Source organism: Apis cerana, linkage group LG2, assembly GCF_029169275.1.
Source record: "Apis cerana isolate GH-2021 linkage group LG2, AcerK_1.0, whole genome shotgun sequence".
In the NCBI taxonomy this organism is placed as follows: Eukaryota; Metazoa; Arthropoda; class Insecta; order Hymenoptera; family Apidae; genus Apis; species Apis cerana.
This window is the reverse complement of record NC_083853.1, coordinates 9,669,116-9,688,747: the sequence shown is the minus strand read 5'-3', so window position 1 is coordinate 9,688,747 and position 19,632 is coordinate 9,669,116. Positions and strand designations below refer to the sequence as shown.

At 44.5% G+C, this 19,632-nt stretch overlaps 1 protein-coding gene across 5 annotated transcripts in view; it reads right to left on the bottom strand.

Moving 5' to 3' along the window:
• LOC107996812 (zeta-sarcoglycan) overlaps positions 1-19,632 on the bottom strand; it is a 209,665-nt gene that overhangs the window by 164,941 nt on the left and 25,092 nt on the right. Inside the window, exons 1-2 of one of the 5 annotated variants that reach the window (XM_017055064.3) lie at positions 17,987-19,471; positions 16,894-17,083 (exon numbers count right to left, since the gene is read on the bottom strand). The exons of 1 other annotated variant lie outside the window; for it this stretch is intronic. In XM_017055064.3, coding sequence (XP_016910553.1) covers positions 16,894-17,070 — 177 coding nt within the window. In that variant the 5' untranslated portion in view covers positions 17,071-17,083; positions 17,987-19,471. Of the gene's footprint in view, positions 1-16,893; positions 17,084-17,986; positions 19,472-19,632 lie in introns of those variants that run through there. 3 more of the 5 variants (XM_017055066.3, XM_028666235.2, XM_028666236.2) reach the window with 3 other exon arrangements.

Sequence of the window (19,632 nt, the reverse complement as noted above, 5' to 3'; positions counted from 1 at the left end):
GTCTTGTTACATCTTTCCAACGAAACGACGAGTCTGGAGAGAATTCCTTTCGATCGTTCGTGGGCGAAATGTAAAACCGGAGCGGACAAACAACAAATAGCGGTTACGTCATGTTGGGGAGAAGATAGGTGCGCGGCGAGGAGCGATTTGTCTTTGACCTATCGCGGATTGCAGGTTTTTCCACCAGGTTGTTAATAACGGCCTGTACAACCACCGATAAGGATCGCCGCCATTTGTCTAGGCGGCCGGCTCGCAAATTTTTAACGACTCCCCCCCTTTCTCCGCTTGTTTCGATCATTCCACCACCGTCCCCTCCTACGAGGAAGGGAGAGGAAAGCTTCGTCTTAAACGATTTAATTATCTTCCGCGAAAGCTTCTTTGGATATTCGAGTTTCTCCCCGCCGAGAAGATATTTTACCCGCTTTTCGAGCACGATATTTCGCGTGTATATCCACGATACTTTGCTCCTAACCGGAGAATATTTTTCCAGCCGGCCAAGCTGAAACGAGCCGCGAATTGTTTCCACCTTTGAGCCATTCCCGACCAGTGACGGGATCATTTTTTAGATGAATTTCTCCGTTGCTGTTCCGTCTAAAATACGCGGGGGTTAATGAAATAAGTGGCGCCAGAAGAGTCAACCACAGTTTCCGTACTTCGAAGTTGACCAAGTTTCCGAGAAGTTTCTAGTTCCAGATTTCGAATTCAGGAATTTACAACAATCCTATCCATCTTCAGCCTCGTTAGCCAAAAACTTATTGTATCGGTGTCCTTATCGTTGTCGACCGAGGAGAGAGATGGTTAAAAAAAAAGGGGGATTGGAAGAGCAAAGTATCTTTCTTTAACGGCCGTAAATCAACGTGAACACATCCTTGCGAAAACGATGTTCCATTTCGACGTGCGTCGAAAGGCTACGGCAATCTCGATTCCCGAGAAATCGTTCACGACCATTCGATATATCCCGTTTCCCCTCGATAAAATCGGCCACGGAATATCACGTGGCGACGTATCATCGACGGTAACCGGAAAAACTTCATCCCTCCTGAAAAACTTTCTTTCTTCCTTTCTTTCTTTCCCTCTTTCTTCTTCCTCTCTAACCTTTCCTTCTCCCCGTTGGTTTAGTTAGAGGGGAGAGGGGGTGAACGAGTGACAGCGGAAGAAGAATTTCCATGGCCGCGGTATCGTGTGTAAGGCATCGTCGTTTTAATACAACTTTCGATTGGCACCCTCGGCCGGACCTTCAACGAATCCGATACCCCAGAGCCAAAGACGAGGGTAGTAAATCAGTCGAGTGCAGCTCGGGGGTTGGTCGTCCAGGACAACACGTAGCTGCCATCTATATTCGTGCCCCTCGCCTCTCAGCCTTATCCCCCTCCCCCTCTCTCGACCTCTATACCGTTCCTCAACCCACCCTCGTCTCGTGTCGTTTCGACGCCACAACCACCGCCACCGTGTGTGTGTGTGTGTGTGTAACAGGCACGAAGACTCCCTATAACCTTCTGGAAAGGCACGATACACCTTGTCGGGCCGCACAGATTTATATCCAACCGAAATCGAGTTTGATGCTGATCGTACCTAAAACGGTACGATATACGAAACACGATGCTCGTTCGCCCTGCTATTTTTTTCTCTCTCTCTCTTCCTTTCTCTTCCTTCTTTTTCTTTTTTCAGTGACCTATCTGTCAGTGATAATGACCGTCGTCGCGAGGATTTTGAGTAGATGGGTAATATTCGATACCGAGGGACCCAGCGAAGGAGAGAATTAAGTTTGAAAAGTTTTTTTTTAGATACGTGTGAAATCGTTATTTTCGGATTGGATATCGATAAGAGGTTGCTTCTGTGCACGGTGGAAACGAAATTTTATTGTTTAAAAATTTTTGTTTTTCCTTTTTTTTTAGAAAAATCGAGATTAAACGTAGAGAAGGAAGGAATTCGTATTTTCTGAAATTAATTTTGAAACGGAGTAAAATTAATTCTACACTTTTTGCTTATTTTCGCGTGTATAGAATAACCTTTTGTCGATAATTCATTCGTATCTAATTGGCCAGTTGTTTCATTCGTTCCGGTTGAAAACTACAAATGAGAAAATTTTATTCTGTATTTTTGACTTATTTTTCCATAATCATCCTACATCCATTTTGTACATTTATTTCTGTATACATCTCATTCCAACCTTATTGGAATATCCTCGAAACTATCTGATGATTTTAAAAAAATGTTTCAAACGTTAAATATAATTGTAGTTTATTATTATACGAAAGCAATAATCTACTAATCGCGTTCCCCTCTTTCTTTCATAAATTTTACAAACTTCGAATTAAAATACAAAATAAAATAATAACGCAAACCCATTTTAAAAATCTTTACGCATCTTCCTCCCCCTCCACTTTATAACTTTAATTTTCGTTACCTTCAAACGAAAATTTCTTGGTTATCGTCAATAATTCCAAGATACTCGAGTGGATCCATTTAAACGGGACACCTTTAATATACAAGGGAAATCCGTCTGAAAGATTCGGGTCAAAGGTAAACTCGGTCACGTAGTCGAGAGCATCGAATATCGGTATACGTGAAAATCATACATCCGGTTTTTCAATATAATACATATATCCAATCATCGGAAGCTGATAGTTGGTAAACCATCGTTTTATGAGACACGAACGGGTTCACGATGAAACGAGATTAAGGCTGACAGAGAGAGAGAGAGAGAGAGAAGGGTCCACGGATTCCACAAATATTATGAATAATTCCCTCGCTCTCTTGTATAATTACTAAGCGCTCGTCGGCGCATTTGCGCGGGATCCGTTACAGAAACGATTATACGCGCATCATCAACGTGCCATGTACGCTCAAACGATATCGATCGGCCACGAGCTGCTCGTTACTCAAACGTAAATAAATCAGATTATCGACTTAGTCCGAAAGAAGAGTAGAGAGGAAGGGGCGGTCGTCGAAACTCTCTTTAAACTCGGGAACGGGTAGGGAAGCGTCGGGGGGACGACGCAAGGAGGAGCAAATAGTAACGAAAGTTTGCCTTGTTTCGCGTTTTTCTCTCGATTTCCACTATACGTAAGGCTCGCCGCCATGGGCGGATAAGTGGAGGCGGCGGTTGTTTGCGCATCGACTCGATTAAACGTGGCGAATCGAGGGAAAATCGCGTCTCGGGAAAACCGCCAATTTGCCTCCGGTTCCTAGGAAAATTATCAGATTTTCAGCGGCACGCCGTTACCCCACGGCGAATCACGCGGTCGCCTTTTCCCCTCCTCTGATGCATAGTTAATTACAATCCCGTTAGAGGCACGCAAGACTGGTAAATTAAAGCAATTTCTGCCTCGTAGCCGCGTTAATGCCTCTAATGACGCGCGCACAGGCGTCGCCGTTTCGAACAACGACGGTTCAATTAATATTGATAACTTCAATTAACGCGGGCCGATTCGACTTGCGCGAATGCGTCGGCGCAGCGACGCGACACGTGTCCCTCCCCTCCCTCTCCCCTCCTCCCCCCGCTATATTCTCGCATCGTTCTCGCTTGCAGCACGGTTGCTGCGAGTCGAAATGAAAATATACGTATCCGCCGGGTGTATTCGTCAATTTCTTCCTTCTCCCTTCTTTCGAACGTTTACGTATTCACGCGGATTTATCGTAGGTTTAGATTTATATCGTAAGTTGAACGGTGAAATGAAAAATCGAGGGAAAAAGTTGCAGGTGTTAAACAGCGAAAAATGTGACGAGATCACGAGAAACGTCTGCACGTTTAGGAATATTCGCGTTACTGCGAAAGGAAAGCGGGAAAACATTTTTTTTCATTTTATATGTATGTATATATATTTTTTTTTGGAAGAAGCCGGATGACACGACGCTCGCATATACGTTCGTTCGTATCGAACGTATTGACAAAATTTGTCAAACGTCAGCACGACGATTTTTTTTTTTTGTATTCAAAAAATTAGTTTCAGAAATATCGTACGGTCAAAGGATTTATCCGGGATTTTACAATACGGGTCTATTCAAAAGTCAAACTGATTAACTTCGTTTCCCGTCGAATTTTCAATTTTCGCGCCGAAATCCAATTTCGCCGTAATAATAACAATTCGGAAATTATAAATTCATCTCGACACGGTTAATCGGTTTGGGCGCACGATTATAAATGTTACTTGAGTGATTTCGCAAGAATCTTGCTTCTTGGCGGATCGATATCGTTCGCAATTAAAGGCAGTAAAGTCCATTAATTAATTAATTAATTAATTAATTAATCGATCAATTATTTGTACGTAATTATTTTCGGTCTGACGAGCCCTGTAGCAGTTCTGTCGCGCGCCAATCCACCATTTCTGAGAGTTTCATTTCATCGCGGCCGGCAATTGCCGTGCCGCGTGCCACGTTCTCAGAACTGTTGACACCAATTACCGGCAAAACATCTATTTCCGACGATGATACCGTTTCAACCGTTTCAACGATACAAATTTTAAACGGGGAAGCTTGGATATTGCCGCTGTTTCTCCTTCGCCCCCCCTTTAACTAAACTTTAACGCTAAATTTACTCCGCACTTTGGTGAACGTTACACCCAAAATCGCGATAGAATTTGGTTTAATGAAATTTTATATCGAATTATCCCTTACGAACATTTTTACAATGATAATAATATAAGATATTTGCATTACTCGTCGAAAATGAAATGAAAAAAAAGAAAATGTTTAATCGATACGACTAAAAGCAATCCGTTCCTTGTAAAATCAACTTTGATCATTTAATGATGGTTCGTTTCGTCGAATTTACACACGGTTATTTGCCAATCCCGCGATAAAATAATGAATGTTGAACGGCACGAAAATAATAATAAAATAGCCCATCGAACACGGATAAATATTGAAGATTCCTGCTATATTTGCGATAAGATAATCTTTATTGATATTGGTACATAATAATCTTGTATTTACAAAATTATTTGAATCAATATTTCTCCATATATCTGAAGCTGAATATACGATCTTTTTTTTTTACATATATATAATTTCCTAAATAATAATATAAATTTATGGATACTCGATAAATAACAATACCCTTTCTTTCTTTTCTTCTATCATCCCGCACAATTCCTATCGATCGAACAAAAGATCGCAGCGCCGTGGAATCGATTACAGGGGACGCATCATACTTGACAAGCTCGCGTTATTGCAAAAGTAAAAAGGAATCGATGAAACGAGCGAATATTAAATAAAAGAAACGTCGGGAGAAAAATTAACAAGACGAACGTGCGAGGAGAGGGAGGGGAGGCGTAAAAAAAGAGGCATACGATATAACACGAGAGAAAGCGGGAGGAAACAAGCGGGGAAAAGAACGATCCAACGGAGAGTAGTGTTGGCGGAATCAGAAATCGATTGTTCGGCAATAACAATTCGGTGCATTCAGCTGTGGAGGAGGCGAACAGGAGGAGGAGGAGGAGGAGGGAGCGACTACTTTCGCGTTCGGCGCAATATCTGTGAGTGCATTTTCCCCGGATATCGAGGCAGACCACACGCGACCGGATAGGAGCCGTGCATACATGCCCACCCTCGCCAATAACAAACGCCGATTTTTCGAGCAACGAAAAGAGCGTGCGGCAACCTGTGGCCGCAACGTGTGCGCCACGATCCTCGAGTATCGAAAGCGAAACGGAACCAGGCCTCGTGGCCATTATGCGCCGGCTACAATACGCACCACGTTACGTGCCATTACGTGCCATCGTTCTCCACTCGCGGAAATAGCGCGTTTTTACAATCAACCGTGCGCTCCATCTTTCGATCCCACTCAAATCGCGGCTCCGCATCGATTGCCAATCGATCGTCAATTTTAACTTTGTGCCTTTTTTTTCATTCGGAGGATAGCTTAACTCGATTCGAAGAACGTTCTGATGTTCCTGAGAATTGAAATTAATCATTGGTTGGTTCAGAGGGAGACGAGTTTAATAGAAGGTTTGGTTTTAACTGTTTCATGTGGATCTTTGAAGTATATAATTCTGTTTATTCATTTTTTAATTTAAACAACGAAGGATTTATCGGTATGTATTCAATTAATGTGGTTTATAAATGTTTGAAGAGACGTTTTTTTTTCAATAATTCAAAGTATGATTTATCAATTATTATAGCAATTATTAATAATTGTAATTTTCTTTAAATTTCGATGAATTTTCATTTTTCACCGAATCAAATTTCATCTCTTCGTACATTAATAAACTTTTTCTCTTTTCAATTCGAAGAATCACATTAATATGCAATTAACATGATTTATAAAAATCGAAGAGAAGAAATATCGAAACCTTTCAAAATTCCACCATCCAACCAACTTTATTTATTTATTTTTTTTTCCAATTTAAATAATTGCACGATTCATCGATATGCCGTTAGCAGAAAAAACACAGTTTGGAGAATGTCGTGAAGCGATCATATTTCACGGGACGAAAAATTACAACGAGCCGCGAAACGGCACGTAACCGCGTCGTATGTGCTCGAGGGTGCGGTTCGATGATACACAAGATTCCTTGGATCGTAAAAGGCCCGTATCTTTCGATTTGGAGGTGAGCAGGAAGGCCGGGCCACTAAGGAAATAGCAGGTTTTACAATCAGGCGAAGCGACTCTTTAGAGAGGGTGAAACTGGGTAGCCATCGAAGGAAACAAGGGTTCACTGTGTTCACTTCGTAATGCACTGTTCAAAGATTCTTCGTCAACCTCGCGTACTCCTCGACGTTGAAAGGCAAAAGGATCGCGTTCGGGCACGCGCGTTTGTTTGTAATAGGTAGGTATTTTTTTTGTTGTTTTTTTGTTTCTCCCTGTGGCAAACGACAGCGATACCGTTGTTCGGAACGTGTATTGTGCCTCGCGTGTAGTTGTTTCTGTCAATCATACGCGGTCGATGGAAACGACGCGAAATTGCCGAAACCGCGAAATAGAAAGCTGCCGTGTCCACAATTTTGGGGGGGAAATAAAAAATAATGAAACAACCAAGGAAATGTTTTTTTTCTCTCTCTCTCTCTCCCCCCGCCCTCGGGAGCGTCAAAATTTCCACGAACTAGGACGTAGCGCAAATGAAAGTTTAGAAAGATCCGCTTCTCTTGCACCTTATCCGTCGAAACGTCGAATTAACTTTAAACTTTATCCACGTTTTCCTACGTTTCACGATCGAAGTCTCGAATTTCCTTGACAATTTTCTATCTCTCTAACCGGGATCTTTCTCGAATTTCAAGCCGTAATCGGGGACATTCTCATCATCCCGTAGCAATTCGTGAAAGGAGGAAAATGGGGAGGAAAGAAAAAATGGGGTTGGGGGACGCGTGAAAACTGGCCGAGTTAAAGGGCAACGGGGCGGAAGGAAGGAGAAACAAAGAGTGGGGGAGGGGAAATTGGTCGAGAATAACTAAGGGTGATGAGGGGGGTGAGGGTGGGTGACAGGCTGCGCAACGTTGGGCCGAGAGAACGCGTAAACTTAATTGACAAGCACAGGTGGCGCTCAAACCTGACTACCTTTTCCTTCTCGCTGCTACTTAACTACTCTACTCGAGGCGCCTCCTCTCCCCTTCCTCCCCCACCCCTTAGATATCGAATCCAACCAGTTTCTCGTTCGCAGAATCTGCCTCGCGGAATTGCCAGCCGCCAACCGCTGGAGTGCACCGACGAACGAGCAAAGTTTCCAGTCTCGCTTGACGAGGTTCAAGAAACGAGCGAACGAACGAACCAACGATCGCGCGAACGAAGAAACGATCGAGTTTGAGAGAAGCGGATGGATCCGCGTTAAATTGGAATCGCGACTCGAGCGGAACGAGAGAGAGAGAGAGAGAGAGAGAGAGGTCGAAAGAATCGCGCGTACAACCCCTTTCGTTCGTGACCGTTCCGCTTCCGTGGAATTGGCCGTTTCGTTTTTCGAGGGGGAGGAACACGTTTCCATCCATGTTTAACGAACGTGGAATTAATCACGGGGGAGGGGAGGGCGTTGGATTTCTTTTCAACCCGTTTCGAATTGCCCGATGATTTATGCGACAACATCGAGCGGCCATGCTCCCCGGGGCACGATACTCGCCGGCCTGGATAAGGTTTCCTCCGCGGGAGGGTGAATTCTTGGCCGGGTTTACCCGCCACGCAGGACTTTGCACGTGCATCTTTAATCACCCGGGTCGAGGGCGCAGGTGAAAGGGGAGCCGTCCTGTAAAAAATTAACGACCTGTCTTCCGGGGTCAAGCACGGCGTCGATCGACACCTCCTCCTCTTCGAGTGGGGGGACTACGAAGAAGAGGCGGAGATAGGCACGGAGGGAACGGAGCCCCGAATAGCCGGTCGTTGTGCATCGTTCTAGCTTGTTTAAAAAAAAAAAAAAAAAAGAAGAGGAGAAAGGGGGAAAAAATTCCTCTCTCGTACGAAACGGCTGTTTTCGTTGTTTTCTCGAGTGGAGGGGAAAAATTGTGCGACCCGCGATCGTATATCATGCCTCTAATTGCGAATAAAGTGGCTGGTGGAGCGAGAGAGGGAGAAGTTTTCGCAACACTGGTAGGGGATTAAAATTTCCCAAAGTACGTACCCTATTAAAAGTTACAAGATCAATACCGTGTAATCGCTCGTTCAAACTTGCCGACCGATTTTTCTTTCTTTCTTTTTTTTTTTTTTTTTTGCCTCTCTACCCTGTTATTTCGATCGACAATTTAATTCGACCGCGTTAGCTGTAAGTGCGTTGTATCGGAATTGCTGTCAACTTACGTTTTCCACGGGGCAACCTTTTACGAATATATACAAAGTTTTATATATATATATATATATACGCAAAGGGAGATGGAAAGCAGCGAAACGGTTCGATGAAAGCCAGTGTCGAGGTGTCGACGATCATTTCGATTGTCAGCCGCCGACGTTAATCGAATTCGTGGTTCGAGCTAAATGAAATTAACCACTTGCTCGCTCGCTCGCTCCTAACCACGATACGGAACGCAACAGCTTCCTCCCCTTTCCTCGTCCCATTCTTTTCCCTGGTTTTCCACCTTTTCGTCGAAGGTTGTCGCTGCCCTCCTCGCGAGACAACGAGGCATTTTCCCTTCTTTCGCTTCTCTGGCCGACGAGTCCTCGAAAATTCCGCACCCCCTCTCCCGCGCAGTCGTTGAATTTTCAAGACTTATCCGTCCGCGGATTAACGTTGCGCTGAATAACTCGAAACGACTTACGAGGCGGGAAAGCATGCCAGATTTTCCAGCTATTTCGACGAGGAAAGGGAAGACGATTAACATCGGATTCGAGAGTAAACGAAACGGCGTTAAGCGTAAAATGTAGACGGGGAAAATACGCGCGATATTCCATAGAATTAAATTTCGAATAAACGTTTGCGTACACCTTCTCCTCCTTTCCACTTCTCGACTGGAGGAGTATCGTGATCTTTCGCCTTTATGCTCGAAATTGTTGTTTTCAAGGGGTCGTTTTAAATTTAAAGTTTACTCTTATTAATAGTTTATCCTCGATGTTCGATCAACTTCCGTTATATACTTTTTTTTTTCAATTCGTACAGAAATTCGCGCGTGCTCGCCGTTAGAAATATCGATTTACATTCTGCGCGAATTCTTTTTTATTTTTTTATTTTTTTTTTTTACTTTTTTTGCAACAAACAATTTACGAATTATTCGAAATGGTTGATTCGATATTCCATATATATATATATATATATCTGTCACGATACAACACGAGACGATGTATTGGAAATACAAGCCGCCAACTCATACCGCCCATCACTGACGCTTATTTTTCGCTCGATTGTTATCCGACTCCGTCCGAGCTTAAAAGAATATTATGCCTGTTGCAAAATAACGGGAATAACACGAAACGCGGATAATGAGAGAATAAGTGTTTGTCACGCGAGAAGTTTCGTTCGTTGGCAATCGCGGACAGGAAACAAACGGTAATTGGAGATGGCGCTGCCCGACCGATCAACTCTCCACCAAATTCCTCGCTCCAAATCCTTCGTTTCCTAGTCCCGAGTGAAATTCAAAGTTTCGTGCGCTCTTTGCACTGCGCGAAAAGTGGAAGAAACCACGTAATGCGATTCATAATGTTTCGAGCGATTTCACTTTCCGCAGTTTCGCTTCGCCACAGTTATTTATTGCCCAGTTTTATTTATCGTTGCATCGGGGGAACTGGTGCATCCTCTTTCGGGATTCTTTTCTCGCGACTCTCGCGAAAGAGAGGAAGGAATCGATCCCCGAAGAGAACATCGGCGGGGACGTCAGAGCGCTCGACGTTTGATCGAATAAAATATGGACGAGGATGGAGGATCCACGCTACAATCGTGAATTAAACAATTAGGGGGTTTAATTTTAACCTGGTGTTCTGGCAAATTTGTTGCCGTATTCCAAGAAAATGGCCCCGTTCTCGCTGTTGGATGAAAATTAGCGGATAATGATGTTCGAAGAAATGAATTATTCCCCGTCTTCCCTGCGCAATTATTTCTCCGTGTCCTGTGCGAGACGTGCGGGGGAAGGGAGGAGGGGAAAACGTTCCTTGGACAAAAAAAAAAATCATTTTTAATTTCGTCCTCCTGTAACGCTCGCGCAACGGTCGTGTCATTAGCGAAGTAGTAAAAAGGAAAAGGGAAGGAAATGTTGCGCTCGTTAAAAAATATTTCTTCCGAGTGTACAAAGCGTGCATATGACCGTCGTATACGCGCCACAAATAAATCACTCTGGAGCAATTTGTCCTGGATAACGCTTGTCCAACGAAACGCGAGAAAAAAAAAATTGGTCGATTTCTAATCACGCGAATCGACAATTTTTGCAAAATACAGACCGAATCGATCCTAGGAAACTGGGCCCCAGAAATTAGAAGAATTCGAACGAGACGCGTTTCTTTCCGTTCAATATTTATTATACAGGATATTTCGCCATTTTCCAAATTGACTCGAAATCGCAACCTATCCTTTACATACACACACATATATATATATTATAAATTTTAACCATCTCTTTCCGATTCCATCGTCCAGTGACACGTTCCGACGCGAATAAAATGAATAAACTTGTCGTAGAAAAATAAACGAGGCAGGAAATTCTTACTTCCAAAAGAATCCTCCTTTTCAACGCGAATCATAATTTTTTAGCCACGGATACGACGCCACAGGGCATCCCTACGGACGGAGGCAGGCAACTAGCTGGCGTTACGTGTAGTAACGCGAGCTAAGAAAGCGTGTAGCATGGGCAATTGTCGGGAAAGAGATAGCCTGGCTTCTTGGAATCGAAATGATCCCTCGACGGGGGTGTGAGAGAGAGAGAAAGGGGAAAGAGAGAGAAAGAAAGAGAGAGGGAAAGTTATTAAGAAGATTATGGACGGGTCGTTGCTCCAACTTCAAAGGACCAATTCCCATTTTCAATTTGCTCCGGGGGCAGGGGGGGAGGGGGTCAAAGCCAACTCTCGCTCCAACCCTCGGCCGGATCCTTGCCCGTTCCTGGATTGGTCCCGCGATATTCTCCAAGCTCCCGAAGAATTCTATTTCTCGGCCCACTTCCGTCCCTCCCCCCACCCTATCCTTCGACAACTCGCGACTTCCCTTCGAAAAACCTATCTCACCACGAGTCTTATGGCCGCGGATCTATACGCGGAATACACCCGACATCGTCCTGGTCAAACGAATTCCATCCTCGAGCGCGTCGAGTCGAGATGGAGAAAGAGAAAGGGAGAGAGGGGGGTCTTTATAGATCGAAATATCGTCCCACGACGATTCCGCGCAGCGATGGTTGGTAGGAAGGAACATAGCGAGTTAATTCCATCCAACGACGCTCTCGCGTAAACGGCGAAGTACGTCTTCGCCGCGATACCTGTAAAGTTAGTGGCGGCTGACGTATAACAGTTTCGTGGCATCGTGAATACCTTATGGAGATATTATTCGCGAAGGGGGATCGATAAGACGCGTGTGAACCTGCTTCGAAGGATCTGGTATCGGAGGAGGGCGAAAGAGAGGAGGGAGGGTTATCGATAGAACGCGTAATGATAATTGTATGTTTCAGAGATCATCGTTCGTAGTTGAGATAGAAGAGTGTGGATCCGTGTTGCGTTACGTATTTTTCGATACGATATATGGGTTATATGGATGATATATAATATCCGTCCAAATTTGTGGATACACGGGCATTAACGGGCACATCATGTTTTATTCCATATGATTATTAACGCGCAATAAAGCACTTGAATATTTATGTATATTTACGCAAATTTTATGGATGCGCAAAAAATTTGATGGATTTTGATGAATCGCGAATGATTGTATTCTATCTCGTGGGAGGATAATTTACCTCGATAATCGATTAATGTAATTGATTTTCTTGTATCTAATAACAGTTGAACGCGTTTAAAAATTCGTATTCATAACTTACTTAGTAAATTAAAATTCTATGAAATCATTATATATAAAAATCGGAGAGATGAAAGGAATTAATACTTCGATTTACATCAACGCTATATCTACGCCAACAATAATGCTATAAAATTTATCATTTACATTCACGTTTCATCGTATCACGGTGATAATTATTAAATCAAATATCCGTTTCTACGATTATTCTAGATGTATGAACAGGCTCGACGTTGAATATCCGCTTCGTTTTAACGAATTACGAAGGAATATCACAGAGGAATCTGTCTGTCCAGAAGAATGGACGAAAAGAATATATATTTTAGCATCGCGGTAAACGAGGTGAAAATATCCCCCCTGTGGCGGATTTACACGGCTCGAGGTTAAACGGTTCAATCGTAAAAGGTTGGCAAAAGATTGGACAGCACTGTGTCGCGAAACGTCGATTTCCTTCGATGAGTCGGAGGAAGAGGGAAGAGGCGGGAATCATCAATCTATCGAGTATCGAGTCGAGTATTCGAATGGCGCTAATTCAGTACCCCTTGTCCCTCCGCTCCACTTGTCAAGACTCCAAGTTCGTGTACCTCGGCCACTTAAAGCAGCATTGTACGGGAAGACAGGACGGGTTCGACCAGGATCCAAATAAATAGGCCCTCGTATATCAACGCCCCAGAAATCGCAGCAGCTCGATCAACCTGAGCGCACCTTACATTGTCTCTGTAAGTCGAGCGCGTCCAACTTCCACGACCTGGATATATCGTCTACCATTGTCTGAATAAGGAAATAAAATCCTTGATGGACTGCCACCGAATGAATTCAATCCCTCGCCTCGATCTCTAATTATTCCTTCCAGAGAAAAATTATTCCGTATAATCTTGCTTCAACTCTGTTTAATTCTAATCCTAAGTTTATTTAATTCCTAGTTGACTAGTTTTTTTTACGAAATAATATAATACATGAGATCTTATTTATTGTAGAGATTACGTATAAGGAAAGATATATTATATTGATGAATCGAAAGTGGTTATTTTAAAGTGTATTTTAAAGCCGAACTCGAGGGCAGCAACCGAAAAAAAATATGGAAAAACGGGGAAACGATAGTCCCATGATATAACTAACGTGGAGCGAATTAATGTTATGCCAACGGCTAGCCGTAAAAATTACCAAAACAGAAAGGTATTGGATCGCGATATCTCTGTGCAGATTCGTGGGGAAAAAACAGGATTATTATTTTTGCATTATCGATTGCTCGGTATATTTCGATTCTCCCCCTTCTCTCCCTTTCTCTCTCTTTCTTTCTCTCTCCCTCCGACTGTATGAAGAGGCCGAGGGATAGGAGCCGATAATTTTAACGAAGAGGCGAAAAGAAGAAGTTTTAAGAAGAAGTCCCATTCATCGGCTGGTCGAAAAAACTGACAAAACAGTTGATAGGACAGATACAGCGGGCACTGTGGAATACGAATGGACTTTTGGCGGATGTACTAGGTATGGCTTCGAACTCTGGTGCAAAGTCTCCAGAATCTGGAGGGGAGAGTCGAAGAGAGAGATATATACATATATATATATATAAACGAAAGAAAAAAAGGAAAGAGATATGAGAGGATTGTGAAAGAGGGGAGGGGGAAAAAAAGGAAAATCCACGAGCGTGGAAGAAAGGATGGAGAAGGAAGGGAGAAGAGATAGGAGGAACGGTTCGGTGGAAAAATGTCATCGAGCGATCCTGATTTACAACGGTAGGGAAATCGGTGCGGCGAACTTCGTGTCCGTGGCGGAAACTCAGAAATTTTTGCTCGTGGGAATCGGAACTTTCATTGACGTTCGTGGTAGATTTCTCGCGCGCGCGTAAAATAAAAAAAGAAGAAGAGGGGGAAGGAGTTGGAGGAAGAAAAAGAGAGAGAGAGAGAGAGAGTGCACGGGCGTGGAATCGGTTAACAGGACGCAGGAGGTGTATAAGGATTGTCTTTTATTAATGATTTTCCCTAATGCACATCCACGGATACATAGAAACGCGGTTATACGGTTGCGTAGTTAATGACCGATTAGCGTAGCAAGCTTACACGTCTCACTTTAAAGCGCTTTACTATGGTAATATATCTGGCAAACAACATTTGTCTTTGATTATCGTGGCCGGTGTTTGCATAGCTGTGTAAATAGTACCACGAGGCTCTCCTTTTGCCGGATACGCGCCATCACGTCCAACGAGAGAGAAAAAGAGAAAGAGAGAGAGAGAGAATAACCTCCAACTACTTTTATTCTTCGTATCCCACCTTTCTCTCTCCCTCTCTCTCCCTCTCTCTCCTATTGTTCGTCCCAATTATTGCAAAATTATTCGCGTATTTATTTTGACGAAAACCGAATTACCTCCTTTGACAGACTGCTAGAAGAATGGATCTAACCGACGGTAAAGGAACACTATTATCATTGGCCGCGTTAAAATGTTTCGCGTGCTCGCGCCACTTGAAAATGTGTTTTCAATTTTATTCCATTTCGACGCGTTACGCGAAATATAAAAGCGAGCCCCGCGCGTATCGAATAACGCCCGAAACCTTGTTTCCACGCGAGTCGAATTATAACCGTTTCTAGTGGAGGGAGGGAGAGGAAAAGGGAGAGAGAGAAATTGTACATCCGTGTAACCGATAACAACGAAGCAATCTGCCCCTAAAAGTTGGATCGTACTAATCGAGCGGCGTTAAGAGGGGGGAGGAGATGATAGTGGACTAGGTAATTTTGCCTTTGGAATTCGCCGAGCCAACCTATAAAGACCTTCGATCTGCATGGCGAATAACTATGCAAATTTCTCCATAGGTTGGGCGCAGACTTCTGATGACACGGTACACCGTTAAACCAGAGTTGCGAGAGCAAACGTGTTCATAAAGCCACGCATGACCAACACCGAACCTCGTTTCTCTACCCTCGTTTCCGCGCCATTCGCGCGTGAAAACGTGACAAAAGAGTGTTTCTTTCGTGCATACGGTTACTTTCGAATACACCTTCGAATATCGAATATCTTCACGTGAAGTATCTCTCTGCGTTAGTTACACGTACATTGTTGCTCGTTTATTGATTAGAATGAATATATAAGATGTCGAGAGGCAAGAAGATTTCATCGATGTTGATTGAATTGAAATTCAATAGCGGTCAGATATTATTAGATTTCTGAAAGATTTCGGTTTGGTTTCTTTTGGTGCTTTCGTTCGCGGAGCAAAATCGTCGAACCATGTTAAAGTACCTCCATGTTGTTTTCGATGAAGCAAGAAGATGATTCGAGAGAAGAAACGTTTATTTTTGTCGAGGAGAAGAAATACGTTAGAAAATGTTGTCTTAAATGGAACGATGTATTTTTGTTATCGTTGATGTTGTAATTGCCCCAACTATATAAATTTCACCTTATACAACGCGCCATTTTTTCCCCCCTTTACTTTTTTGGAGCATCACTCTTCATCATCGAAATATTTCGATATATCAATATTTAAAAATGCAACGTACAAAAATTTATACGCGAGTAAAATTCCAGGCTAATTGAATTTTTTTTTTTTTTTTTTTTATTTAACGAAACAAATCGTCCCCCGTTGTTTCATTCGTATCTCGGAGAGATAGAATCCAGAAGATATGCATAAAACCATACGATACGAAGATTTTTAGATTTCTATGTTAAACAATTCGCTTTGCACGTCCCGCATATGATCAATGCGCGCGTCACGCTCCGCGTCAAACAGGTACGAACGACGATTTAGAATAGCTAATGTTCCACGGGTGGCAAACAGAAAACGGAATGATAGAGCCAGCCCGTATCGCAGTTAGACTGCGCTGCCGATAAGAACGAATAGGCCAACTCTGCCCTAATCGAATCTCTAATTCAATTTCACGTTACGCTACGCTGTCGAATTACGGTTGGCCAGAAGATAACCGGAATACGGTTAAAACACCTAGCTCCTACTCCATCAAATGTCCGATCTAATTTAACTGTGGATTCATCCCGCGTTACAAGACACTTTTCCCTAAAAATTCGCAATTTCATCCACGCGCAGAGAGACAGAGAGAGAGAATCGATTGTCTGGAACACCTATCGGGTCGATTCATCGTGTCTCGACGTGTATGATCTCGAGTGTCACCGCGAGCGTGCATCAATTACGACTGGGTCCGCCATCCATCTCGATGCGTCGCTCGTTACATACACACGCCGCGGATTGCGCATTCAAGTGCTTGCGCCGGGCGAAGCGTGTCGTTAGGTCAATCGTTCTAATTCCAATCCCATCCCCACCCGATCCGCGCCACCATCGACCGTAAATTCGCGTAAAAGTTGGCAAATCGATCGAAATCGTCAACCTCGAAAACATTTTCAAATTTATAGCCCCTCCCCGAACGCTAATTTACCTAATATTTCTCGTTAAAATGGTCAAACAAACGTATCTAAACGTATCTAAACAAACGATCGCCGCGCTACTCGAAATCTGTCGAGAAATTAAGAGGAAAAGTAAGGCGAGTGAAACCTCTCCTCGAGATTCTTTTTCGCGGGCGTGCAGGATGAGTAGAACAGATTCGGTACACGTACCGCGTGCGGTGACCAATGGTGGGGCCAAGTCTTGGTCTCGTGGCCAGCCCCAACCGCCGGTTGACTCGCTAAAAAGACGACGCGTCTATCGGTGCTTCCGGTTCCGGTACCGCTCGTGGTCAGAAGCGCTGCCCTCGCCCTCGAGCCACCGATACTCAACGTCGGCGACGTGTCCATATTGCGTGTCCGCCTGCGAAAAACGAACGGGTGGATGATGGTCTGTGTAAAAATTGCGAAATTGGGGATCGGAAAGGATTTGACGTTTAAATAAAGTGAAACGCGGGGATTATACGTTTGAACGTTTGAGAGATGGGATATTTCAGAGAGGGGAAATTTAAAGAAATTCAGCCTGGCTCTAACGAAGCCTGTTACGGCGGAGACTCGAAGAGAGTTTGAAATCGTCTTTTAACCAGTGGTGAAACGTCAGCCATTGCGAGGTATTTTTCATTTTTATTCGTGCGGTTTCCCGCGTGGTGGTATATTAAATAAATTTTTAGATAAAAATTTCCTCCCGGTATTAAAGGGGAACATTTTTCCCCGGTTATTATATATATATATATATTCCCGGTGTAATATCGAAACGCGAAGCCTCAATGAAATTTCGGCCGGCTACACGTTTCGATAATTCCTCCCGTATATAATCGTGGTATCTGGTAATATAATTAATTGCATCACGAGCATGCCGGAATATATTGGTTTTACTAGCGGACTTGTTATCGCGCGTTCATGAAATTATGGTTAACGACGGCATTACAATGGCTCTGCCGCTCGGCCGCCTATTTAACCGGCCGGAAGAAAACAACTCCTCTCTCGTCCGGGCCGCGAATTTCCTTCCCCTCGAGTTGAAAGAGAAGGAAAAAGAAGAATGATCGAGCGAAGATCGAGATCGATCGCCCGCAAAGAAATCGACGGCGAGCGTTAATCGAGCTCGTTAACTCGGGATAAGAGGCTGATCGAATTCGCGGTCGGAGGGAACGATGCGCGGCCCAACCAGAGGAAAAATAGAAGAAGAAAAAAGAAAAGGATCGCGAAAGAAAGGGAAGTAGAGGAAGAAATTCGAGGAACGAGTCGAGGAAAATTGGTCGACACGTACCCGCGTCGATCGAATGTCGTCGTTCGGTCCCCCTTGATGGATCTCCGATTGATTTGGCCACTCCGGCCGGGGGGGTGCTCGGGATCCGGGCGATAATCTTATCTAGGCTGCAGCCGAAACTCGACGTTTCCGTTGCTCGGACACGTCCACGATCCCTTATCCTTGGACTCACCACACTTCAACCGGGCAATCCTCGAAGTCGCGTGCACCTAATCATTATAGGCGGAGGAGGAGGGAGGGGAGGGGTGGCGCTAGGTGTTCCTTAAATCGTTCCAGCACGACGTTCGCTCCTCCTTCCCGTAATTACGAGTCATTACGAGGGGATCATTCCAGCGCGTAGCACATACACAGGATAGGGCACGAAACGGTTGTCCAACGGTTTTATTGGCGGGCCATCAACGAAACAACTGGTGGCACGATTACCGGAATCGGGCCGCTCGCTCCTGGCCGCGGCCGCGATGTGTGCACGATGATAACGGCGAACGGCCGACGCGTAACGGCCGACGATCAACCACCACGTTATCGATCTTCGAGACAACTTCGCGCAAAGTCGTAATCGATTTCGGTGGCTCGCCGCGATTCTCGAATTTCCCCGCTGCGTCCCGACAGGTCCTCATTCTATCCGTTCTGTATCGTGCGTTCAACGAGAAAAAACCAATTAGCGGCTAATTCGATCGGAAGCACGCGCGGAAAGTCGGAGTAAAATCACCACTTCGTTCTCCTTCGTCGACGGGAAAATTTACCCTAGCTTCAGGCAAAATTAGGAAAGGTTTAATCCGTCGGGAAATTTATTTCCACGAGTCTCCAATCCACGCCTGTTACACCGATTTTAATTATATCCACGCTTTTCCGTCTCGTCTTTTTTCCCTTTCCTTTTTTTTTTTTTCTTTTCCCTCCCCGAGCCTGTGCGCGCGCCACGCCGCACTCTTCCCCCTTTTTTATCTCAACCGAATCTCGACGACGGACCGGTCGTTCGATATTTTATTCGCGTCGTGACCGGGCCGATGGTGCCATCGTCGTCAATGAAATCCGGCTGCATCCTGGTCAATTGATCGTTCTCAAAATTCGTTTGTGCCGTCGAATCCTGTTTGGAGAACGAACGACTGTTCTTCGAAACGAGGTTCGCGGCAGAAAGGTAGGAAGACGTTTCGTTCCCCTCTCATGATTCACCGATAAATCAATCCGCACATCTCTCCCCGACCCCTCGATCCGACATATATATATATACTATCTCTTAGTTATCTCGTAGACGCGGCTACTCTCGTAGGATCGAGCCTCCGTGGAAGCCCGACACGGCCGGAAGTTGGGAAGCGCCGCATACGAAATCGCGCACGACACTGAACCGCCAGGACGTCTAGCGCCCGAGGTGAGCCTCTCGCGGATTCGCGGGCTCACGTGTGAAATTCTTGCGCATGCACCGACGCCTCTCCCTTCCAATTTCCCCTCTTTCCTTTCCTTTTCCTATCCACCACCGTCTCTCCTCCTTTCGACAACCCTCTCTCTCGGTCAAACACCCCTCTCCACCGACCGACCCCCGCTTATCTCTTATCGCCGACTCTGTCGCTGTTCTTTTCTCCCCCAAGACTATTGTCCTCTCCCTCCCTTTCGCTCCTCTAGCCCCCTCTCCTCCCCCTTTCTGCCCTCGG